Genomic DNA, 26,858 nt, shown 5'->3' with positions numbered 1-26,858 from the left:
GTGTTCTGATGTACACCTTTCTTAGAAATGTTTTTAGCTTTGTGGCATTAGACAAGACACCTTAGCTCTCAGGATGTGTGGTATAACAAAGGCACCTACCCTAGAGCTTCCATGAAAAATAAATGTTAGTTAAATCTAATTTATTCAACTCTTTCTATATCCTTGGGATTGTGACATATACCACCAATAGAGAAAAGAAAGTTTGTGTGTGTGTGTGTGTGTGTGTGTGTGTGTGTGTGTGTGCATGCCTGCAAATAGAGGCCAAAGGTCAATAAAGGGTATCTTATTTAATCACTTGCAATATTATTTTGTGAATTAGGGTCTCTCACTGAACATGAAGCTGGCCCCAAGGCTGCTCTTGTCTCCACCTCCCCAGTGCTGGGATTACAGGTGCATACTGCAGCTCCTGGCTTTTTCTGTGGGTGCTGGGGATCTGGATTTGAGGTCTCATGCTTGCATGGCAAGTATTTTATCAACTAAAGCATCTCCTCAGCCATCCCAGGCCTCCTTAGTTTAGAAAGGAGGCAGACAGATAGGTACTTAGTTCTCAGAGGGGCCAACAATCAAAGGGAAGCATGGATCTTTGCGTCCTGATGGCAAATGCAATGCCATTAGCCACCATGGACCCTCAGCCATGATTTTCTCACCGTTATAAAGTTTTCCTCAAGCCCTAAGTGCGTGCATGGGGGACTTCCTAAAGCTTCTCTTGTCATATGTTTTGGCATACAACAAGAAAAGTAATGGATAAACCATATTCAGTTGGTCACAGGGTGACCACTTTTACAGTAGTGCCAGGACAAAACACAGGAGAACCACATAAGAAAAATAACTTTGTTATTAAGCATATACAGTCATACAAACGCCCTTCATAGTATCCATGACTGTTGGAATATAAGTTTGACTCTTATAAGACCTGATATAAATAATGAGCAGAGATGTTGATGTATATGACCAGTCACTGAGAAATAAAAACAGACTCATGAACCCTTCAGGGAACAAGCTCTGGGAATTAGACAAAACATGCTGAGCTCCCCAAGAGATGTGTAGCCCAAACGTCCTTTTCCATGGTTTCTCTATGACAGTAACATTTATAGTAGGAGGAATATATAAAGCATACCATTTCAGCTTTAACAATTACAACTCTCAGTATTTTTTTAAAAAAATCTGAATAGAAAATTATTTTTGACATATTGTAGACATACATGATTACTGTGTCAGGAAGCAACCCATGTATTTCCCTGAATACATGACTAAAGACTTTAGAAGGCTCTGTTCTACCAATTGTTTGGCTCAGGTCCCAGCAAATGACGTTCCCTTTTAGAACGGTTTCCCGGAAGATGATTCTGCTCGCTGCAGCTGTCTCTGTGAGGCAGCGTGGCTAAGGCAAGAAGAGAAGGAATGTGATGCTCAAACTAAGATAGGGAGTTGCTTTCTGAGACCTCAAGGTGAAGTATGATGCCAGGTCATGAAAAAGCTCTGTCCCAACATGCCTGATAGCGACACTCCCAAGGCCAAGATTGTTCAGAACCTTGGAAAGGGAACATGACTTACCTGGATCTACTTGGGTGTTCAGCACCTGGTCTTTTGTGGGGCCGATGCCCCTTTTTTCCCTCCAAGGTCAATGGGCACTCATTGTTTACTTGCTGGACAAAGGATTTTACATATCAATATGACTTTAGTTAATTCTGTAGCAAGGATTGGAGAGCAGCATAGAAAACAAGGAAAGGAAGCAGCCTTTTTATACCCACTCTTTAAAAGGAGACTTTATTTTCAATTATGTGCATGTGTATGTACATCTGAGTGCAGGTGCCATGGAAGCCAGAAGATGGCATTAGAGCACCTGGCACAGAGGTTATAGGAGTTTATGAGTTGCCTGATGCAGGAGATGGAAACTGAACTCTGGTCCTCTGGAAGAACTGCAAGAATCCTTAACTCCTGAACCATCTCTCTCCAGTCTCCTGATTATTATTATTATTATTATTATTATTATTATTATTATTATTATTAATTATTTTGAGATAGACTCTCATATAGCTCAGGCTACCCTCAAATTTGTTATGTAGCAAAGGTTGACCTTGAACTCTTGACCTGCCTATCTTCTGCTTCTCAGGTGCTGGGATTACAGATGTACACTGCCACATCTGCCTCCTAATATTTATTTGGCACAGGAAAGCTGATTATTTTCCCCACTGGAACTGGGAAATTCAGTTTCCCTGATCTAAAATGCACATCTTCCTTACATTATTTCCAGGGACTTTTTATTCTCATTGCCTTATAAACACAGAGGCAATGTATAACCAAGGCTTACTTGTGGGGATATTAAAAAACTGAACATTTCTTCTAAAGGATTGGGGGAGGCATAGAAAACCAAAACATTTTCCCCACAAGATATGAAGTGACTCAGTAAATCTGTCTTGAACTGTGCTTCCTCCCAAAGACCTTCCTATGGAATTTTGAGCAGAAGTTTGTTTAGATAGTAAAGCATTGATTTTTCTACCCACAATTAAAAGACAGATGAGCAACAATGCCTTGCCACTAAAAAACTATAATTTGGACAAGAAGGGGACATACTTTGGTCTTATGCTTAGTTCGTAGTTCCAGTTTTGGAAATCTGAGGAGTAATGATTATCTAAATTGATGTGGTCCCGCAGGTCAAGGTTACAGAATACAGGCTCTTGTACATTTTCTTTGAGATAATTATCTAGAGCAGACTCACAAACCCCAGAGATTACGGCTTTTACTTCATTCTTTTACTACATTGTCTTGGCCTCCAGCCAGCTTGGAGTGTGCTTGCATTTTGCCAGTATTTGGCAATAAAGATTACATTTCTACACACAGTTCACTGTCTAGAAAGAGTAGACATAGAAAGTAGTTATAAAATTCCTCATAAAAAAGATGGACATAATCATTGCTCACAGAGACTGTGCATAGTTTTGAGAATTCATCCATCCACACCCTGTAAATGGTGGGTTCTATAAGCAGGAGCACTAAATAGATTCCAGGTGGGACTTGACTGTAGTTTCATCCATCTCTTTAGGAACCCTTGGTTGGCAAGGCCATCTATGATGATGCTGGGTTCTGAAGAGACTGAGAGGGTGTGGGTGAAGAGACAGCAATCAAACAGAGCAAGTGTGTGCTTGTCTTCATCGTGAACTGCTGGTGGACAGCCACTGGGGGATTAGACGCGAGTGGGTGGGAATCCTGCCTTCCTAACAGGACAGGAAGACAGGCAGGCAAGCAGGGAGGAAGGGACAGACAGGGAATAGAGGAAGAGGAGGAGGGAACAAAGGAAGGAGGAAAGAAAGCAAGAGAATTGAAGGGGAAGGCGGAGAGAGAGAAAGGGAGGGAAGGAAGGAGAGTGGGCAAAGAAAAGGAAGAAGAGAGAAAAGAGAGTGAGGGTAAGAAGGCCAGGAGAGAGATACCAGAGTGGAAGGGAAACAGGGGAGAGGAAGCAAAAGCCCACCGGGCTCCCAAGCTCTGTAGACTCTTTGCTCAGGAAGAAGAATGGATGATACAGTGTCATGCAAACCCAATGACAGTTTTCTTTCAACAAATTGTCACAGTAGTGGGTGAGAAGATGGTGGAGGTTAAAAGGACACGGGGAAAAGATAAACACAAACTTCTTGGAAATACAAGGGGACACTGCAGGATAGCAAACAGAGACCCTGGTATAGGTGAGCATGTGGGCAAGATCCCATGGGAAGCTCAAGAGAAAGGCGGAGTTAGCCAGAAAATGCTAAGGAGTGTGCTGCACGCCCAAGGAGAGAGTGTTCATGAAGGAACCTGGTAGATGATCCCTGAAACAAGAGGACCAAAGACATCAAGAAGGAACCTGGCTTCTTGCTCCTTTCCAGGCACATGGTTCCCTGGGGATCTAGAAGTGCGCCAAGAAAGGACTCGGGCAGACATTGGGAGATGTGCTTCCCTCCCAGGAGAAAAAGCTCAAGGAGACCTAGAACAACAGGGATTTTTAACTAAATTGGGGGGAAATAGTGGAAAATTATGTCAAGTTAGAAGAAACGTCTCCTCCTTCTCTTTGTCAGAGACCTCTCTGCTGGATGTTCTTCCAAGTGTGTTTGTAAGCTTGGCTGGCTCTGGATGAGAATGTCAAACATCTCAGAGCAGATTAATCTGCCACTGTAATCTAGCTTCGGTGATGCCTTTCTCATTGTCCCCCTGTCATCCTTGGCCAAGAGTCCAGGCCAGCAACTTTCCTCCAGCCTCCATTCTTCCTGGATCAGGGCCTGATGGCACATCTGGCCACATGGTCAGGGTCCAAGCATTTTGTACTTCTTGAAGACCAGCCACCTTATTTAACAAATCATCTGATATGTATGGAGCAGGACAACTCTTTTGATCAAATAGTCTTCAAATGTCCTGGCCACCAGGAGCTTCCTGTTCTAGTACGTACAGGGTGTTTCATCACCTCGAGGCCTTAGACAATGTGATTTGGCCCTACAACCAAAGGAACTTCCTTCTCCCAGTAGGATTTGCATGGATCATTGACTGTCATATTTGAATTTGAAATTGTGGCAACAATCTACGTTACAGGAAATATAAGGCTAATTCTCTGTCTCTCCCAACACATTCTCTTCTATTCTCTTGTTTCTATAACCAAATTGGAAAAAGGCGGCTGGAAAATGGGATGCAGAATTTGAAATCTGTGATGTTGATAAGGAGGTGCGCCTTCCACCTTGCCAATGGAAGAGTTTACTCCTGACAGCAGAGAATGAGTAGTCCAGTATTTTGAACATAATTTTCTTTTTAGCACGGACCTTACACTTCTAAGAACCCACTTTGCCATTTCTCCCCTTCTTTTCACTCATTCTGCCAAAGTTTAAGAATCTGTGGGTGCAATTAACTCAGAAATCCAAAAGCTCCTGAGAAACCACGATGTCAAGGAAAGCCCTAATGAAAACCACCCATTGTCTCTTCAAGAACAGCACGTTAACCCATCACGCCCTCTTGTAGTTAGTGCAATGTGCAGGATACTTGGAAAACAGGGTTTGGAAGCAGAGTAAGGACGAGGCAGAAAGACAGTGAAGACAAAGGCTTCCGGCCTCCAGTGGTATTTTTCTTCAGATGCTATGACTGGCCGCAGGCTCGCTCCTCTTCTAGCGGGCATGAAGACATGGGATGCATTATGGATAGAAGTCCCTCGGGGCCTCAGAGTCCCTGGCTTCAGTTCTTCTAGAGTAGTCATCCCCGGACCCAAAGTCCAGAGTCTCTGGGTAGCTGGAAAATTCCTGAGGTAGGGGGAAGTCCTCTGTAGAAGAGTGAGTCCGTTGCCCAAACACCTTGTCCTGCAGCTCGGCAATGTCATTTCGAATGTCAGCCAGCACAAGCAGCAGGAAGTCAAAAGACCCTGGTGGTCCCTGTGCACGTGGGAGGAACGAGAGCTATGAAATCAGTTACCTGTCACAGCAGCAGCATCCTGCCTAGTCCTGCCACCCATGCGTCCTGTTGTTCATCTTTTGGTTTTTGTTTTGTTTTGTTTTTTTAAGATTTATTATTTATACAGTATTCTGTCTGCATGTATGCCAGCAGGCCAGAAGAGGACATCAGACCTCATCATAGATGGTTGTAAGCCACCATGTGGTTTCTGGGAATTGAACTCAGGACCTTCGAAAGAACAGCCAGTGCTCTTAACCTCTGAGCCATCTCTCCAGCCCCTGTTGTTCATCATATAAACATATTAATAGTTTCATTTTTTTAAAGAACAGAAAACATTAGACCTATTTGTTCTTTCTAAGCCCTTTGCCTTCCATTTAAATGTCTACCTATGAGCCCAGTGGAAACCTGTGATGTTGCGCCTGCATTTTACAGACGGAAAGCTTAAACTCATAAAAATCAGGGATTTTTGCCATGGTCACACAGTATGGGAGAAGTTGGTTCAAATCCAGCAGGACCTTAACCTCTTGACCACTACTCTGACTTCTAGCTTTTTTTGGAAAGTCCCCTGAGAAAGGAAGACAATGTCACCAGCGTTCATATGTGAGAAGAGGTCATCAGGCTTGGTGACAAGTGTCCTTAGCCACTAATCCATCTCAGCAGCCCCAATCTACCATTTTATGAGTGCCACACCCACTGGGTAAGCAGGACAGACAGTGCAACTTACCGGAGACCCTGGGGGCCCAGGTGCTCCTCTCTCCCCCTAAAACCAATAGGCGAAGGTTAACATTCTGGATCACGCGGATATAAATACCACAGTGTCTGGCTAGACACCCACCACCCACAACCACCCTCCTGTAGGAAATAGGCTTTTGTGGACAGGAAATCAATATGGAGTCAAAGCTGGGCTCAGCGGGCCTCTTATTGGAACTGGCAAGCTTGGGTCGAGTGGCTCAGCTGCTGAGTTCTCACAAGACTATCTATTTTCAAGCCAGATCGGATAAGGAACCTTGTTTTTCTAGGCAATATGTGAGACACCAGCATTTCTGAAGTAAGGCATACTGAATGCTCTATGAGCCAGGCAACAGTCAACTTTCTACAGGGAAGCCACCACTTGTGTACATGGAGTTGTGTGTGGTTCTCCCCTTAAACAAGGGAGGCCATTCTAAAATACGTGAGTAGTGAGAACCCCAAATCACTGCACAGAGGCTTAAAATTTCCCCCCACCGTGTTACATGGGCTCCAAAAGTTTAGGATTTTCAAGCATTCTAGGACTGAGTGGTTTGCCACTCTCAGCCTGTGTATCTGTGTTTCAGCTTTGCTCTATGTAACATGGGGAAGGGAAATAGGGCTTTCTGAGCTTTGTTGGATGCACAACAGTGGGTAGAAACAGACCTGCAGCTGGTAAGGACTGTTTATAAGACTCACCTTGGAGCCATGCCTTCCTGGTGCTCCCGGTGGGCCCTAAAAGACACAAACATCTGATGATTTAACTGAAGCAAACAAACAAAAAATGCAAAACAAACAAACAAATGAATGGACAAAACACAGATTACCCCCCTCCCAATATTACATGGCTCTCAGAGAAGACACTGACCACAGGACCCCTCCGGCCTTGCTTAATGTGAGACAGGTCAGGGGATGGTCCCATAGGTCCCATTGAGCCCCGTGGGCCAGGCTGTCCAGGAGGGCCTGGTATACCAGGGAATCCAGGGCTCCCCTTGGGTCCTGGTGAGCCTGCAATTAAGAAGCACTTATTAGCATTTACCCCATAATAAGGACAACGAGAGCATCTAGGGGTCACTGTAGACATTTCTTTTAACTCTGCTCTTTGCTTGTGGCATTTATATTAATGTGTCTATGGGAATTTAAACTCAACACAAAAGTGACTTCACCTTTCTCCCTCTGTCACCCACCTGCTCAAGCTAGAAACTTGAGAGTCTTCCTGTTGTAGACCCCTAGTCCCACAACCTCCCTACTCAGTCAGTAATCTACATGCTTTACCCTTTAAGCGTGCCCTGCTCTGCGCCTCTCTCTACCCTTGGACCACAGTAGCATGTCATGTTATCTAAAGAGTACTTAAGAGTCCATGGTTTTGGGGATAGGGTGATGGCTCAGTGGATAAAGTGCTTTCTGCATAAGAATGAAGACCCAAGCACAGATGCATAGTACCCATGTAAAAGTTTGGTGTGGTAGTACATATCTGTAAACCCAATCTCAGGCAGTGAGTGGGTTGTTGATATAGAAAGATCCTAGGGGGTTGGGGCCATCCAGTCTCTCTGAAATGTGAGATGCAGGCAGTGATACAGAAAGACACAGAAATGTTTCCATCTGGCTTACACATATGTGCATGCGCAGACACACACACACACACACACACACACACACACACACACACACACACACACACACACAGATAGTAGAAGTTTTGGCATCAGAGAGACCTACATTTGAATCCCTGACAATTTGCTTTAGTTCTTTGAACTTTAGTCTCTTATCTCCAAATCTGAACAAAACTCCAGTACTCTGTGGCTGTATTCGACACAATTTTAGGTACACACACATGCTACATGGACTACTACTTCTCACACAGTAAGCACTAAACCTCTGCTAAGCTTCCACTTTTCTATGCTTGCCTCCTGCCAGTGTTGTTCACCCCTTAGCCATTCTTTGTAGCTCTATGGAGTGTTCCTTAACTACACAACTGTAGTAGGGTGCGTGCTTTTCCTCCCAACCCCAAGCTCCAGAACACACTGATGAGACTCAAGAAAATTATTTACAAACACCTAGGCCATATAGGTAGGCTCTTCTCTGACTAGCTCATAACTAAAAATAAAGCATTTATACTAATCTACATTTTGCCACGTGGCTGGTTACCTCTGTTTAGGTGCTATGTGTCTGTCCTCCTCACACCTTCCCTGATGAGTCTCCTGTGCCTGGCTCTGTCCCAGAATCCTTTCTGCCTGGTGGATGTCCCACCTTCTGTTGTACTCTTTTCTATAGGCCATAGATTTTTTTTTAACTGACAAGCAACGCATCCACACAATACACAAGATACTATCTCTACATATAACTTTCCTACCTTTAGCCATCATCATAAAATCTTCAGTCCCCCAAGATGGGGAACATGTGCCCTCTCCTGAAAGCATTATATATATACACCTACTTCTGGTGAGGGAAGGGTAGGAAATGCTGGTCTCTCCATGGTTTGCTAGGGATTAGTGTGAAGAAGAGTTCATGCTCATTCAAGGCCCGGAAACACAGGACAAAGAAAAGTGAAACTGTCCCTCTGCCCACAACTCTTGCATGAAATATAAAGTAAAAGGAATTTATTATTGAGGCAAGGACAAGGATGTGGAGAATTGTGTAGGAACTTCGGAAAGCTAAGAGTGGAATACAAACAGAAAAAATCCACCAATGCTGACTCAGCACAAAGGAGTAGCATCCGACCTCTGGAGGGATTTAAACAACTCAAGATGGGGAAGCCATGAAGGCAACCGTAGTGACAACAAAGCTCCAGAGGAACTCAACTACCTGTCAGGATGACTCAACTTCCTGTTATCAACCTGACAAAGGAAGAGGGGGCCTGTCTCTAAGAGTGATTACCAAGTTTCTCAGGCTCTAGTGTTTATCTAGAAATGATGTGCAGCATTTGATAAAAAAAAATTTTTTTTTTGACACACATAAATAAACAAGAGGAAATTCAGCACGCAGCTATGGAGTGATCAGAATCAGACTCTGAGGTGACTCAGACATGAACCTCATTATATTACCATAGTGGCTATATTATTTTACATTTTATAATTTTTATAATTTTGTAATTTTCTATAGTCTTTCTACATCAGTTAGCTTTATTGTTGCTGTAACCAAATACTGACTGAAAAACCTAAGGGGGAGATTTAATTCGGCTCATGCTTTCAGGGTTATCAACCCACTGTGGTGGAGGGAACAAGGCAGGGCTCACAAGCTGATGGACAGGAAGCAGAGAAGCCAGGGAGGGAAGTGCCAGGGACTAGTCAGATCCTAGGACATGGCCCTTGGGACTTGCTCCAGATCTCATACCCCCAAAGGATGCCATCAGCAAAGTACCACGCCCCAGTACATGAGGACGTTGGGGAGGTACACTTTATAGCCAAACCCCAACACTGACAAATGCTTAACTTTCCCTTGCCATTTTCCTCTGTTACTGGGCATAAGTGACTATCTTTCTATAGGTTGGGTTTGCTTTCTTCTAACGCTTTGTGAATTGAGTGATTTTTATGGTTTTGTTCGCTGTTTGTGTATGTTCTTGAGGAAAGGGTATTCAAGTTACTGGTTCTTGCCCATCTTTTAATCAGTTTGGCTTTTATTGCTGTTGGATTATTATATTTAAAGCATATTTTAGATGTTAACTCTTCATTGGGCAAATGGCTTCCAAACATTTTCTCCTTTTCTATAGGCTGCCCTTTGACCCCTTTCAGTGTTTCATTTATACACATAAGCTTTTATGTTTGACATAATTTCACTTTTGTTTGTTTCTGCTTTGGGGAATGTGTCTAAGAAATCACTGAACGATCCATGGTCATGCTACTTGTTATGACTTTGGTGTTTTACATTTAGGTCTTTAATTAATTTTGAGTTAGGTTTGTCTGTTTGGAGGAAGGGCAGGTCATTATCCTGCAGGTGGGAGATCAGCAAGCTTGAGCCCACTTCAGAAAATCTGCCTTGTGCATCTTGTTCATCTGCACTCTCCCAGACGGGTGTATGCCAGTAGGCTGCACTGATCACTGCGCCACACTGTCTCCTGTGTGTTAGATTTTCACTGGTAACTAGCTCCTACTAACAGCACATAGTGACAACATGGCATGATTCCAGACTCTGGAAAAAAAAAAACAAAGCTCCAAAGATCTTAGGCTTTTCATATTTGGAGAAGCCATTTCTATTGTTCCATTGTTCATTTAACAATGAGGTGAAGCTGAAAGCAGTTAGTGCTCCACCCAAACATGTCTCATGTCCCAACCCTCAATTCCCATTCTGGGTACATATTGGAAGAGTTTATTTGGGAAGGGGGAACAGAACATTCCTGTAACTATTCTCTGACGGCAGGAAGACAAGCTAGAGGCGAGATGTCAGCTACAATTACCTAATCAGTAAACATCAGAGGCCATTGTGTGTCAAGTGCCTTTAAAATGTTGGACAGACCTTGATATGCAAATGGAAAGTGAGACCTTCATGAGCTCTCTGGACACCACAATACGTTTCATAGGAAAGACACCCAAGTCTAGAAAAGAATGAGAAATTCTTCATGCACTGCACAGGCCCACTCATCTTCAGTCAGGCTATTCTCCCTCAAGGACCCTGGACAGCTCAAACCATGTGAGAAAGCAGAAGGCAGGAATGGAAGGCAAACTAGCGAGTCCTTCATTAAGGAAAACCAAGTGGCCTGAGAGGCAAAGCAAGAGCATGCACTTACAGAGGGTCTAGGACCACTATGCTAGCAATCAATCAGTGTGTAAGGAGAGAGCCCTGCCTACTTAGATGAAGCAAGATGCCAGGGTGACGTGTCTGCCTGACAAAATGGCCATGGTGCAGAGATTATTCAGGCCATTGGATGAACAAGAAGATAAGTCAAAGTCCTTGGTCAGTTCTTCTGTGTAGACTGAGCCTCAGGCCAACGATGGAGACCAGGGGATTAAGTAAGACCTACATAGACAGAAAGCACTCAATCCTTTGGAAAGAACTCTGAGCCATGCTTCTCCTGTTGTGCTACGTTACCAATCTTCCTTGACCAGTTCACTCCTCCAGTGCTCACCTCTGGCTGCCAGCGACACGCTATCTGCCTGCAGCCTTCAGAAAAGAAGCTCATGTGCTCTGACCTGGAGCCTTTCTTGTTTTGTATGTTGTTTTTTATTTTTTTGAGATGGGATCTTATTCTTTACCCTCAAACTCACAGCAATTTTCTGCCTCAGCCTCCTTAGTGCTGGGATTGCAGGTGGAAGTCTGGCCTACTTTTCCTCTGGTTGTAGTCACTGAGTGTGTCACCTCTTCTCAGATAGAACATCAGAGGCTAGAGCCATCACACTGCTGGGTTGGTAACCAGGGATGAGACAGCCATGGTTTAGAGTCGCACACTGATGCCATTTCTTCTCTACTGCTGAGGTATGGATGGAGAGATTCACAATAAAAGTGAAAAAACAACTCAGAACTATATTTTCCTGGTGAAAGGACAGGACATTGGGGTCTTCTAGTGATGTAAGGGTGAATCTCTGAAACAGTATGTTGATAGAAAGAAGCCAGTCATATGGAACATAAGCTAAAAGAGCTCTCTGAAATGCCGCCCTAGAATGGTAAAGCAAAGCAGCGGGTAGAAATCTCGAGCCTGTATGGCGAGAGCACGGTGGTGCATGTCTCAAGGGGACTTTTTGGATGGTGGAAGCTTCCTGTCCTGTGAGGTTGGTGTGGAGTCTATACTTGTCAAAACTCAAAGTCAGTCTTGGAGTGGTGCACCTCACTGTATGATCTCTCCCTCAACAAATCCCACAACATGACAGGAGTAAGAATATAGTTAAAAATGCATTAAGCAATAAGAGAAGGTGAAGACAGAACCAAGGCCAGTAGTGAGGGGCTGGCTGTGATTCAGTAGACCTGAATAATCTTGAGTCTGTTACTCTATCTTAAAGTTCTTTTTTTTTTCCCCTAGAGTGAACTTAAATAATAGTCTTCACGGTGCTTCTCATGAACTTAAAATAACCGCTTTTGAGATAGGATCTCACTATGTAGCCCAGGCTAGCCTCCAACTCATGGTCTTTCTTCCACTAAGTCCTGAGTAGTGGGAGTTCAGCTGTGTAGCATCATGGTCTGCTTTAAAAATAATCATCAGGAGTCTTATCTGATCCCAGAAAATTCACCCCTTCTTCCCAAGCTATAGGACCCAACTTCCTGTGGCCTCTCATTGTATAGGTGTGTTGCTCCGCACATCCACTTTTGCCTGTGAGAATCCTGCCCGACCTCACTGAGTGTGAACTCTCAGACGGCCTATGGTCTAGTGGGTGGAGAGGGCAGAGATGCCACTGGCATCCTAGGCTCCTTTTTCATACTCACCAGGAGGGCCCTGTCCCCCAGGCAGGCCAGGAGGTCCAGGAAGGTAGGTGTTTGAGGCCAGCACCTTGTTACCATTGACATACTTGCCCAGTTCAGCAGCATTGTTGGGAAGCAGAGCAATCTACAGAGGCAAAGCAGACATGGGTTAGAAAGCCAGGGAGGCTCCATGAGGAAGCCTGTGTTAGAGCCATCAGCAGAGGCTGGAAGGCCTTATCACGATTCTGCTCTTAACTGTAGCTAGTCAGAGGGCAAAGGGGCCAGCTCCTTTGTGGCCAAGGAGCTGTGCGACTTCTTGCATGAGGTGTCTGGTGAGTCACTGGTTAAAGCCAGGTACATCTAGGGGCACAGGGACATCCAGAGAACACAGTTACCATGACTAATAAAGCATGCTAACTTTGAACTTCCAATCTTTCAAGTAACTACTTTATAAATCAAACACATATTCATTATATATAATATGTCAGGACCTGTGCTTTGTTTTATGGATCCAGTGGTGACCAAGACATGGCCCCTCTCCTTAAAGAACCAGGAACTACAAGCCTGGATGCAGGCAGAGTCAATGGCCAAACTCTGCCAAGACAGGGTAAGTTCTCAATAGTTCCTGCCTCAAATATGTCTGTCAAGTATATTGGGCCAGAAGGCTGAAGATATGCTCCAGTGTTATAGAGAGTTTTGGGTGACTGTTCAGGCAGCAAACTGTCTGTCATTTTCTCATTTTGGAAGGTGCTAACCTGCACTTCCTGTCTACTCAGGTAATTTATCTTATTCCTTCTCAAGTCTCTGATTGGGTTAAAGACCATATTGTTTAGTTTTATAATTAAGCTTAGTTGTTTAGGAGTTAAGTTGTTTCTAGGTCTAGATAGATGTTTTGAAGTTGATAAAGATGAGATATGATAGATATTGATTACATTCAGAATTTTAGACTCACCAAGATAGGAAAGATTGCCAAATACAAATAGCCAAACCACTATGAAGGTTATAAATATATATATATATTTATATATATATAAAATTCCTGATTGTTTTGTGGTTCTTCTTGCTGTAGGTAGTCTATTGTATACATGTGTAATAATATAAATGTATATGTAAAAAAAAGAAAAATAATTTTAAAAATTCATTAGATAAAAAAAATAAGAACCAGGAACAGGAGTGTGGGTGACTGATCAAAATACATTCAGGGAAAATCTTCAGAACACATGGACAGTAGAAACTTTTGTGGTTTAGTGAGATCTGACTCTCACACGAACTTTGGTGCCCCTTTTCTGATCACGTCCCCTGGATGGGGAAGCCTGGCGGCACTCAGAGGAAGGATAGCAAGTTACCAAGAAGAGACTTGATATTCTAAGAGCATATATAGGGGGAGGAGGTCTCCCTCAATCACAGACATAGGGGAGGGGAGAAGGGGGGAAGTGGGAGGGAGGGAAGAATGGGAGGAAACAGGGGAAGGGCTAACAATCGAGATGTAATATGAATACATTAATAAAAAAAATCTACAAATTCTTCAATACTCTTTTTTTTTTCCAACGATGATGGTTGTTTTCATTCTTGGGTTGGTTATCTGCTTCTAGGGGACAGAGGTGGCCGTGTGTCACTTCTGAGCCTGTGGGTGCTGCTTGCTCTCTTGGATTGCTCATTCCAGAGGAAGCCGGAGGATCACTTGGACAAGTGATATTAATATTTATTGAAGTTGGGTAGCCTATGACTCTGTGAAAGCTTTGGTGGTAACCTAATAACTACACAGTTAATGTCCTCTCTGACAGAAGAGATGGGTGCAGGCAGTCTTGTGTAATCCAAAAATCAGCATGCATCATTTCAGATTGTGTCTTATGGTTCAAGATCATGGTGTACTGCATAGCTAGTTCAAGGCCAGCTTGGGTTACTGATGAGACCTGTCTGAAAGAAGGGAAGAGGAATAAGAAAGGGAAGAGAGTGTAAGGATAAAAGGAAGGAAATGGAAGAGGAAGGAAATGGAAAAGGAAAGGAAAGGGAAGAAAAGAAAGGAATAAAAAGAAACAGGGAAGGGTGAAGGTTCAGTGGGCAAAGTGGTTGCTCAAAGCTTGGACCCTCAGTTCCCATGTAAGTGTGGGGCATGGAAGCTCACATCATCCTAAGCCCTGCACTGGGGGTGATGGAGATAGTCAGATGTCAGGGACTTGCTAGCAAGCCGGTCTAGCTAAAATGGCAAGCTCCAGGCTCAGCAAGAGATCCTGTCTCAAAACATAAGTTGGAGAATGATGCAGGAAGACAATGAATGTTGACTTCCGGTCTCCGCACACATCTCTCCCCCCTGTCACTTCTCATAATGGCCCATGAATGCCAGTGTGAATTCATGCTGCATGCCTGGGGACAGTGAGGTATAAGGTAGAGCGATTCTTGCTCAACTCAAGCACCTGGGGAGCTAGTGGAGGGCTGAGACAAACTCATGATTCCTAAGAAGTGTCAGTGAACCCCTGAGGGTCACATGTGTCTCATTCATCAGTCATTCAGCGTCTTCACATTTCTCAGCTTGCATGGGTCTCACACTATTGCAAGGCCCAGAGCCAGCAGCCGAGTTTGCGCGAACAGCTTGCAATATTGAGTGTCTTTAAACCATCCCAGCTGGAAACAATTGATGTAAGATCATAGGTAACTTCCAGGGAAGGAAAGCGAGGGCAGCTTTGTGCCCTGGGACCATAATCAGGCCCCTCCCCCAAGCCTATGCACTAGCCTATGAAAGGCGAGCTTAATGCTTCTACAAGCCTTCGGGGTTTCCTCTAAACAATGCTAACGTCAATTCAAGTGTCACCTGGGGATGGTTGTATGGGAAATAGTTCTTCCTTTCACTTTGTTTATACTGCCACACAGACGAGGTTTCCTGCCTTTCTACAGCATCACAAGCTATTTATGATTAGGTCCATGTTTTACTCGTGATTGTGCAAGTATATAACATACAGGGACATTCAAGCCTCTGCTAAAGCCCATCATGACCTCATCAGCCATGCATCAGAGGAAGGAAACGCTGCCTCTCTTCTCAGCCTGTTGTTTCGACGGTTTAGCTGGTAGCCGGGGTTCTCGTTAGGGCGACTGCCAGTTTTTCTGGCTGTGGCAAAGAGATAGCGTCTCATGTTTACCCCTTTGCCCTTTAGAATAACTGACTGCCAAAGTTAAACAGATTATACACACCGCTTTGATCTCCCGAGAGCCTTGAGTGGAAGTGATTAAACAAACAAAGCCGTACGTTTATGTTTGGGCAGCTGAAGAGCCATTTCAGAGTGGCTGACGAGCCAGCAAGTGTGCTGACCTCAGGTATAATGAACACCAGCCGAGGACAGTGACCCAAGAATTCAGGCCTCGGCATCCATCATGAGGCCCCTCCCCCCTCCGCACAGCTGGATGACATTACCAGCTCCCTGGTACCCCTCTACCAGGTGGAGAGTCTTTAAGAAAGGGAGTTGGTCCTCACTTCCGGTGACATGAAGCACTCAGAGGACTGCTTTCTCAGAGTCCCCCCCAGACCATAAAGTTTACCCGAGAAAATAAAGGCACCGCAGAATGACATCAGTTTGCAGAAGCTTTAAGAGTGAATGTTCTCAATGAATGAAACAGATTAAAAAAAAAATGTCTTGCAAAGGTCTGCCTAGGGCTGGGAATCTATACCTTCTGCAAGAAATCATGACACTACTGGTTCTACTCTTTCGGGCCTGCTATAGTAACCCTCCTCCTCCTCCTCCTCCTCCTGCTCCTCCTGCTCCTCTGGCTCCTCCTGCTCCTCCTGCTCCTCCTTCTCCTCAGGTCTTTGCCTCGTATTCTGTTGCTGTTTAGGTGCTCAGCTCTGGAGTGGGAGCGACATCCAGAATCCATATCTAGTTGACATCAGTTACAATGAGTGCTCAGCTAGAATGACCTGTTGGGTTTTTTTTCACTCACCCCAAACCCTTGTGTGGGACACTCCCCGCTCCCCCCCACCCCCGGCTCCCCCTGCCTAGCTCACGGTACCTTTTGCTTCAGCTGCAGCACCGTCTGCTTCATCTGGGAGAACTCCTTGCAGGTGGCGCAGCAAGTCCCGCCTTTCACCTCATTCTCGGACTTCTCCTCGTCGTGACCTGGGAAAGGAGACAGGCTCAGATCCAGTTGGGAGGCTGTCCGGGCACATGCCTAGAGAGATGGCATCGGTGGGGCAGTCCCTGGACACGGGACACAGAGAGGCTGACCATGGAGGGTGTCACGGATAGGTGTTGACAATTTGGCGGTTCTCAGCTTCTCATGCTGACAGGGTCCTCATGACCCAAGGTCAGGAGAGAGTGGAGGGATAGAGAAGGAGCCAGCTGTTCTTATACATCCCATATGTGTGAGAACACGTGTTGTGGTCTTGTTATCAGCATCTTTCATGTGTGGCAATTGGGATAACTCCTCATTGAGAGTCTTTGCAGATGAGACAGTGTGTGGAGTTGACTGTTCACACCAATCCTTACTCCACCCCTCTGCCTCTGTAGAGCCATGCCCTGCATAAGGGAGGTGTTGGGGATGCTTCACAATTTATATCTGACCTTGGTATAAGGCCAAGCCATCAGTTGAGGGCACACATACAGGAGAGAAAAGCCCATTGCTGTATCCCTATTTTCACATTCCTGGCTGAATTTTCCAAGTGTTGATGTGGTTGAGCAATTGCACATTAGCATGACAAAATAAAGCTACCCCATCACTTGGCTCTGGACTCATATTATATGGACCATGGAATATTAGAACTGATTTTGTGTGTGTGTGTGTGTGTGTGTGTGTGTGTGTGTGTATGTGTGTGTGTGTGTGTGTATGTATGTATGTATGTTCTTTCACAGATAAGAAAAATAAGATCAGGGTGGGGGTAACTTGATTACCCAGAGTGCTGTGTGCAGGCCACACAATTGTAAGGCCCAATTGGTCCTTTGGGGCATGGGGTAGGCACAAAGGGAGCCTGTTATTGGAGTTTCTGCTGAGAACATCCAGATGTGGTCAGACAGGTCCAGGAAGCTACTGTATTAAACTTATTCTCTGTCTAAATATGCCCTGAGCTCAACTCTGCTGACTTTCCAGATTTTAAAGATGCAGTACTCTTGAGTAGCCACACGGGGGCATGAAACTATAATTTTTTTTTTTTTTAAATCAGAGTCAGGTTAAACATGCTGAGCATGTAACAGCTTAGATAATAAACATTATCATGTAAACTCAGAAAACCCCAAGAATGTCCTTCATATGGGAAGGCCACAACTGAACAAAGCATTTGAGTTCCAAAACTTGATTGTGCTGTTTTGTGAACTCAGCCCTGGTACATTACAACCATCCAGGGGGCTTTGAAAACTCCTTTGGAATCCACTTCCACCCACCCACCTGCGGGTGGCAGCAAGGGACAGTATCAGTATGTTTTAACATGGCCCATGTTAAGAGCTCCCTAATCTACGTATTATCAGAGCTTAAATGTTATTTGAAACACCTGGTGGTTTCTGAGTCTTTGAACTGTATTGATTGACACTTGGGGTCACGGTAACTTTATCAAAAAATAAACACAAGTTGAAAAATAAAGGCGAGTAAGCTACTCACGACGGAGCCAACATTTCCTTCACCGTCTCCCCGTGGTGCTACACAGACTCCCTTGTGTCCCAACTGGCTCCAGCTCTGGGGTTTCAAAGATAAAAATCAAAGTGACTGAACACTGAGTTGTCATGTCAGGTGGCTTGTATCACCGGACCAGGAGATAATCTTTCAAATCATTGGAGGCTGTCCTGGGGCCAGACCCCTTCTGTGTGCTAGCCTTCCATCTTATTACTTTAGTTTTAAAGTTTATTATACTGTGTGTGTGTGCGTGCATGCGCCTGTACATGTGTGCCAAGGTATGCATGCAGAGGTCAGACAACTTTGGGGCGCTGGGTCCCTCCTTCTACCTCTACATAGGTTCTGGGATCAAACTCAGGCCATCAAGCTTGTATGATGAGCAGCTCACTGACCCTGGACTTCCTTTTCACATTTGTCCGACTCTAACATTGTAGACGTTGGACAATGAAAAGCTTGAGAAATATCTCTTCCTGAAGAACTTCCCTCAAACTCAAAAACATATACCAGACAGGGAGAGGTGGTTTTAGATCACGTGTTTATACTTAATAATCATTATCTTCATTACAAAAAAAAAAGAGTGGTGAAATACTGGGCTAATTTATGTGCCCAAAGCAGATGGAAATGCTTAGCTGCCTCATGCCTGGAAGGCTCTGTTGGCCGTGAGCGCATCTTACTATTGAGTTGCTTGTTCAGATGTGAAATCACTCACCCTTGAGATACTCTGAGGAGTGTTCCCTACACAGAAGGTGTTAGAGCTGGGTAGGCTTTCAAGTCTGAGTCTTTGCACAGCTAGGGGACAAGGACATGACAATGGCAGGTAGGACTTGCATTGCTATGTTGTAGCCCAGCAAATGTTGAAAAGGTTTCTAAAAGTTAAGGGGTCCTGGAGCCGGACATCAATAGTGTCCGCAGATACCGAGGAAAACTTCCCAGACACCAGTCTCGAACCGTTAACCCAGCCCTGGTCAACGGCTCTAACTTCCCAGGCAAGGAACTTCTGTGGCATCATGGCTGTGAGACAAATGATTGCAGGGCCCTTTCCACCCCCCTTTCTTCTCTCTGTCCGCAGAGTCATCAGAGGCAGGAGACAGCATCCTGAGACAGCGGTGGCACTGGGGCCAAGCAATTGAAAGACAGGGACCTTCTAGGTGCACGAAGAGCCTGTCCTTTCTTGAAACTATCTGTATGAATGACTTCTCAGTTTCTACCCTGGACACCCCAGATCCCAGGTGTAATGATGCTTCTTCTTAGCTGGGCATGGTGGCGCACGCCTTTAGTCCCAGCACTCGGGAGGCAGAGGCAGGCAGATCACTGTGAGTTTGAGGCCAGCCTGGTCTACAAAGTGCGTCCAGGAGAGCCAAGGCTACACAGAGAAACCCTGTTTCAAAAAACAAAACAAAACAAAACAAAGAGCTTCTTTGTAAAATATGGAAGCAAATCAAATTTCTCTGCACATACATGTTGTGTTCAGTGGAGACTGTAAATTGAAAATTAAGAGTAAATATCGTGAAATAATTTTGTAAGGATTACACTTCTGGGCAGTGTGAAAGACCTGATGGTGGCATTTAATTAGTGTGTTTTATTTATTTCAAAACACGTAAAATTGCTGTATGTGGAGAGGGTGGAAAAAGAGTCAGAGGGAAACTGGAGAAAACCTGCAATGCAGTGCAGGTCCTTTTAGGTTTTGTGTCTTAGCAAGGCTTGGTGGTAAGATCACCAGATGGTTTGTACTAGCAAACGACAAGGACATTTTCTATTTGTGCCACCGTTAGAGAAACCAAGTATCTCTGTATATGGAACAATTCAAGAGGTCTGCCCTGTTTCTACCTGCTCTGTGCAGGTGCCAGCCCCTGTATAGGGAATCACTATTTTTTGCACTTGAGACACTCCATCTGCTGGTAACACCTTTGTCTGAGAATGCCCAGATCTCCTACTGAGTTTAGTCCCAGAGCTTAGGTTTGTGACATAAGATGGTTTCCAGTCTGTGCTGTCCAGAACATCATCACCTATGAGATCTTTTAAAACTTATAATTTTGGGGCTGGAGAGATGGCTCATTAGTTGAGAGCACTGGTCACTCTTTCACAGGGACTAGCTTCAGTTCCCAGCACCCACATGGCAGCTCATAACCATTTGTAACTCCAGTCTCAGGGCATCCAATACCCCTTCCTGGCCTCCTCAGGCACTGCACACATGTGCACAGACATGCATGCATCAAAACACCCAAGCACATAGAAGAAACATAAACTAAAAATATAAATCTCCTTTTACAAATTCTTATTTTGTACGCATGTGTGGGTATGTGATGTGCATGTCCATGCGGTGTCTACTGCTAGTGTTTTCCAACATATCTTACTTTAAAAAGTCAAACATTTATTTATGTGTATGTGTGTGTGTGTATGTGTGTGTGTGTGTGTGTGTGTGTGTGTGTGTGTGTGTGTGTGTGTGTGATGGAGTATATGTATGCGCACCATGTTCATGCAGGTGCTTGAGGAGTCCAGAAGAGAACACCAGATAACCTGAAACTGGGGTTACAGGTAGTTCTAAGAGGCCTGATGTGGATGCTAGGCCCAAGCTCAGCTCTTAACCACCCAGCCAACTCTCCAGCCCTACCACCAGCTTTTTTTGATACAAGCTCTCTCATGAACTTTCGAGTTTGAGCTTGCTATTTTGCTTAGACTATTTGGTTGACAAGGCCTCAGGATCTGCTGGTCTCCGAACCACTAGCTATGGGGTCAGAGATGTGTGCTGCTCCATCTGGCTTTCATGTGGGCACTGAGGATGTGAACTTGGGTCCTATGCTTGTGTAGCACTTTACCCACTGTGCCAGCTCTACAGACCTGCTAGATGGTTTATAAAGTTGCTTAAGTAATTATGTGAAATTCAAGGGTCACAGTTAGCTTTAATTGTCAACTTGCACAGGCTAGACTCATCTGAGACGAAAGCCTCAACTGAGGATTTGCCCAGATCAGATTGACTTGTTGGCGTGTTTGTAAGGATGGTACCAATTATTAATTGATTCCGTAGGGCAGCACTACCCCTCAACAGGTGGTCCTTGGACGATCCCTGAGAGCTGACTAAGCCAGAGAGTGAGACAAACACTTTCTGGTTGGACTTGAGGCCTTTTCCACAAGATGAGACCTATACACCATTATGAGGCTGAGAACCTACAGCATAGACACTAGGAGAGAAGCTACTACTATTCTATTACTCAGACACAGGGTTGAATCACCTCCTAATGACTTATCATCAGGCCCATAGATTAGGGCATCTCTCAGCTCTGTTTGCAGTAGAGGATGACAAAGAAATCTTGAAATCTGCAGGCAAATGGATGGAACTAGAAATGATTATCACTGTAGGACTACAACTGGCCAAGGTACAGAGTATATAAAACTATATGAAATTCTCAAAACAAACAAACAAACAAACAAAAACCTAAAAAGAGCAAAAAGATGCAGTGAGATCTGTCAGCCTCGCCTCTCATCCTTGCTGAGCTCATTTTTCTGAAGGTGGGGCACAGGCGAGGGCTTCTCACCAAGGCAGATCCTGTTGCTGAGCTGATGGACTATAGGGGCTCATGCCCTGAGGACCAAAGAGAAATGTGTGTGGAGAAGCTGGGAATGACTGCAGGGGATGGAGTGTTCTGGAAACCAGAGAACAAGTGAACCCAGCACATCAAGTCTTATGCAGGTCTCCGCAACTCCCATCTGGTCTTTCTTCTTCTTGCTGCGAATGTCTCTGTCCTTGACGATCACTCTGCCCCACCAGGCAGGGACTTCTTGGGGGAGGGACCTGATCTATGATATGGGTATCTGAACGCTCCCTAGAAGGGAGCTCTGCCAGGACACTCAGAAACACGCGTTTGCTGTTCTGATGGTTTTGCTCCGTAACTCCCATGTAAAGAAGGTCATCTCTATAGCAATTCAGGCAACCCACAGACTGTGCACAGGCAGCTGGAAAGCCAGCTCTACAGTGAGAAGTTAGAATGCTACTTTCTTATGATGATTTCCCCTTTGGTCCTGCATACTAGTGGACTGGTAGCTAAAAGGTGGCACCCACTGCCAATGAACACATTTATTTCAATAAATAACAAAACCTAAGACATACTCCATACTGCCCTGCCTTTCTTTCACCCTCTTTGTCACCAGGGACAACTTCAGGGATTTTAATTTTAAATAAAAAAAAAATGGTTTGTAAGTTATTTTCCCGATTAAATTTTGTTCCCCAAAGACTGTTGTCCCTTGATCTGTGGTGCTCTCTGGATGTGTAGGCTCCACATGATTCAGAGTTTCAAAGGTGGCCCCATGCTATAGCTTGTGCCCGGGATCCCTAAATGCCCTGTCCTGAGCTGCCTCCAAGTAGCTATTTTGCATTTACTTGTTGCACATGGTGACTCCTCTATGACTCAACCTAGCTGCCCTTCAGAATCTGCCTTTGTAGTTGTTCCTTGTGAGGCAGCTGGTCTCCAGCTGTCTGCTGCCTCCCGGCCCTTTTTGAAGCTGAGGCTCCATCTCTTGAACGCCCAGATGTTTCTGGTTTTCTCATCTGCCTGCACATCTTGGTATATGTGACTCACCCTAGGAGCCCCCTTCCTTCCCAGGGATAGCTCAGACCCTCCAACCTCTCTTGACTGTGACTGCGGTTCTTTCTGTGTGCCCTTGCGCATGTGCAAGCATGCACATTCATGATGATACAGAACTCAACTTCTGGCCGTCTGATGGCTAAGGACTTTGTCTTGAGGGAACTGGTCTGGCCAACACTGGTAGCGAAGACTATTTTGCCTCAAAGTCCATTCCAGCTGGAAGGTGATTGGCATTGGTCTCCACGGGCTAAAATTCTAAATTTTAATGACCAGCTTGGTGTTTGGCAGTGGTATCAGAGGTACTTCGGAAGTGAACATTAGAAGCGTTTGCCCACCAATCTGGGAGTTCTTTTCTTCTCTTTCCCTTTCTTCCTCGTTTGCTTGAGTCTGTCTGTCTGTCTTTCTTTCTTTCTTTCTTTCTTTCTTTCTTTCTTTCTTTCTTTCTTTCTGTCTTTTTTCTTCAAACTCAAAGAAGTAAACCCAGCACCCAGGCTGACCCTCCGCTCCAGAGACAGCCACCTTGGCTGAATCTGGCTGCCATGACAACGCCCAGCAGCCTCATGGCTCCACTCAGAAGCCCCATCTGGTGGAGATTTTGCAGCTGACAGTGGAGCGGACTGATATGAAATGAGTGGCTTGGAAGATAATACATGAAATACAAGCCTCAAATTTGGATTTTAAAATAAATCTCCTCTGTCAACTTGGTGTGAAAATTCATACATATTCTCAATTCCTGTTTTTATCTGATTATGAATCAAACGACTAGTACACAGATGGGCACACAATATGGACTGCATTTTGAGTTGTGCTGAAATAGATTGGAAATTATACAAAATATACGGAAATTATACAAATCCATGTTTCAGCACATTTTCTTTGAGAGAACATAGTACATCTGACTTCTTCCCTGTTCATTCCAGATTTCTGAAAACTCACAGGCAACTGGTACTGACTTCTCCACAGGCATGCCACCTTCCTCCAGCATATGCCAGCTTGAACAGCTGACACAGGCACTGATCCCATCAGATCTCCTTAGAATGAGTTTCATCTTTGGTTCTCACCTAGGTCCCACCTGTGAATGTCCTATCCTGCCCAAAGTCCCCAGAGGAGTGGTTGGGCACCCAAGAACCTATAATTTACATGTTACATATAATGTATACTACATATAAATGTGTAAAGTGGGATAAACAACACATATACAACGCTAAAAATAACATTTACTATATATAGGATGAGAACATAATATGAACTGTAGATTATACCTAGTTGTATTTTATATATAATAGTGTGTATGTTTTATTACATATGATGTGTACATATCATAATATATATATAAATGTATAATATGCATTATACATATAAGCTTACATTTATAGAATATAAAATTACATATATAAGACATAATTTCATATATGTATATAATTCCCAAACTGACATTCTATACAATATCTAATAGAAACATGCACACAGTTAGGGCACTTATGCTTGTCCTGCTCACCAGTGTCGTTGGGATATTTGTCTCCCCTGGTGCATGTCTTCCCATCATCCTCAAGGATGTAGCCTTCCCGGCACTCACAGCGGTAGCTGCCCATGGTGTTGGTACAGATGTGTGCACACAGAGTGGTGTTGCTGGTGGCACATTCGTCAATATCTGGTTTGAACCAAATGCATAGAACAATTTCAACACGGCAGTGAGAGAAACTTCTAGACTAGGACCAAACAAGTGTGGAATAAAGACAAGGGCTAGGAATGCAGGCCATGCATGAGAACTTCACTTTGGGCATGCACCTGTCATTATAGACTGAGTGGCAGAGCTGCTGTCTGTCATGTGGCTCGGTGCCTCAGAGACTCACTCACCTGTGGGAGCATGACCGTGAGGCCAGCCCTAAGCATTCCTCAGGGCTTCGTGGAAGATGACTAGCAACAGAGCTGACTTCTCACGGGAAGCTAGGTGGGTTGAGGCTTAACTTCCCCCCTTAGAATGGGAGGGTCCAAACAGCATGCTATTGACCCAAAGGTCACTTAGGAATGATTTCTTCCGCAGTTAACAGACATGGCAGTAACTGGACTAAGCTACTTCTAACAAAAGTAAATAGTCCTGGAGAGAAGTTTCCCCGGGGCAGTCCCTGCTTCATATTGACCTGAGCTGACCCCTGGTGAGCTGTGGAAATGAGCCATGAGATCATCAAACAGGGGACCCTAAGAGAGTCCGCATGGACCGTGTACATGAAACCAACTCTGTTCCCCATGGCATGGGGTGGAAACAAAAAAAAAATATTTCTCACCACAGGAAAGAGAGGAAGGCTGCATTCCATTGCTTGTTCACTGGAATGAAGACACTGGGTTGAAGTGGCTGGGAACAGGGACCCAACCTCAGACTCTACACATGTGAGAGACAGAGCCCAGCCCTGAGCAGCGGGCAGTTGACAGTTTCCCAACCCCTCCCTGGGCAAGCTGCTGAACACTTGGCTCTGATAAGAGCTGAAGGTACCAAGTAGAGTGCAGCAATGCAGGTGTCCCCTGGCAGTGCACACTGTCCTCTGGAGGGCGGAGGCGGCAGCTGGAGCCTACATGGAGGTGTCCCTGTCCTGATGCTAACTGTGAAGCTGTGGTGATTTAGAGGCTCTCTGTTGACCCCAAGTTCCTCTGGTCATCAGAAGGAAGGAGCAGGTTGAAATAGGTTCTGGGACCCTGACATATTAGCCTTCATGTGTGGCATTGAGCTACTGGGAACAGCCCCTGCTCTAGGTAGGTGGTGTCATGGCCTCCTGCTCTATTTACTTGAGAGCATCAATCCCCCCATGTCCTCCCTCCCCTGCTCCCCATGCCTCCATTTTGTTAGTGTGGGACACTGTTTCCAGACATCCTTGGGAGGCTGCAGATGGCCCATGGTTAGATCTTTCCCCAAATGTTCTCCCTAGAGTCTGCTCAACCGAGCTCATCAGGATGACTTTAGTTCCCACTTGGTTCTATTACAGTCTCGGTTCATCTTCTGATTCTTGAATGTCATCACCAAACCTGTCAGTCACTTAGTGTCATTTGTGAAAAGGCACATTCCTGGGTCCGCTGCTCAGAGCTGTGTCTCATTAGCCCCAGTGGGGTGGGAGGAAGGCCAAGACCACAGGTTGAACACAGAACGATCATCACACTTTGATGGACAGTCCCTTGGGACAATGAGTCTGAGGCTTCTTAGAAGGGGATGGTGGGAAACCCCAGTCCATGATGACAAAACTAACAGGCTGGTGGCCACTGAGGATAGCTGGGCTGTTTGCTCAGCTGCAGTCCATGCAGCCAGCCTCAGCTTTCTCCAAGTTTCTTCCCACCTGCTCAACACACCAACACTTCTGTTGTCTCGCTTGAACTCTGGGGCTACCTACCCTCATATTGTTCTGTGATTTTTACATCTATGATTTTTTTTTTGAGACAGAGTCTCTATATGTAAACCTGGCTGTCCTGGAACTTGATATGTAAACTAGGCTGGCCTTGAACTCAGAGAGATCTGCCTGCCTCTGTCCCCTGAGTGTGGGATTCCTGACTTCTGATCCTCTATTCTCTGCCTTATACCATTCTAGTTTACATAGGACACTGTCCCTCTTCTGTCACCCTTCTCTCTCAGCTCCGACTAGCTCCAGCTCCCAAAGGTATCCTCGTACATTATTTGTCTTGATAATAATGATGAAGCTTTCGGGTGGTCCACGCGCTAAGACAAAACACTGCTCCTCACAAGTACAAGGACTTCTGGGGAGAAATCAAGGATTAGAATGGCTCCTCTGAACTGTCCCACGAAGAGCCGATCTATCAGAACACGGCCTGTGCCTAGAAACTGGAAATGACTTTCCTACGCACCCAGGCAGTACGGCTTCTCCCGCTTCTGGTGTCTCTCACGGTCATATCGGTACCCTGGGTAACACGTGCACAGAACTCGGCCAAAGTTATCCGTGCACTGCTGTTCACAGGGAGCTTGGGCGCAAATGTCGTAATCTGGAAGAGAAGAAGGTTACTAACATTAATTGTGAGTGTGGGTGACCCAGGCTAGCTTTGGGGCGTGCTCTTTGCTAAGAAAGGGTTAAATGAGAAGTCTGACTGGCCACTTTTAGAGGGCTATTAACTCCCGTTCGAAGTTCCCGAGAGTGCCACAGTGAACGGTTTAATGCACAGCATCTCCATGACTGAAAGCAAACGTTACTCGGATTTTCTTCCCTTGGTCAGCTCATCGCCCTCCTGTTTTCACCACTATCCAGA

At 45.0% G+C, this 26,858-nt stretch overlaps 1 protein-coding gene across 2 annotated transcripts in view; it reads right to left on the bottom strand.

The window, feature by feature from the left end:
* Positions 1-817: 817 nt before the first annotated feature.
* Positions 818-26,858, bottom strand: part of CCBE1 (collagen and calcium binding EGF domains 1) — a 238,227-nt gene continuing 212,186 nt past the window's right edge. The window contains exons 4-11 of one of the 2 annotated variants that reach the window (XM_084779950.1): positions 26,463-26,597; positions 24,115-24,267; positions 16,447-16,553; positions 12,472-12,592; positions 6,965-7,128; positions 6,820-6,855; positions 6,119-6,154; positions 818-5,375 (exon numbers count right to left, since the gene is read on the bottom strand). In XM_084779950.1, coding sequence (XP_084636076.1) covers positions 5,142-5,375; positions 6,119-6,154; positions 6,820-6,855; positions 6,965-7,128; positions 12,472-12,592; positions 16,447-16,553; positions 24,115-24,267; positions 26,463-26,597 — 986 coding nt within the window. In that variant the 3' untranslated portion in view covers positions 818-5,141. The remainder of the gene's footprint in view (positions 5,376-6,118; positions 6,155-6,819; positions 6,856-6,964; positions 7,129-12,471; positions 12,593-16,446; positions 16,554-24,114; positions 24,268-26,462; positions 26,598-26,858) is intronic. The other variant, XM_084779951.1, reaches the window with a different exon arrangement.

Source organism: Acomys minous (genome assembly GCF_964271855.1).
Source record: "Acomys minous genome assembly, chromosome: 4".
NCBI classification, from domain to species: domain Eukaryota; kingdom Metazoa; phylum Chordata; class Mammalia; order Rodentia; family Muridae; genus Acomys; species Acomys minous.
The sequence above is the reverse complement of the archived record's forward strand: the minus strand, read 5'-3'. Positions and strand labels throughout refer to the sequence as shown.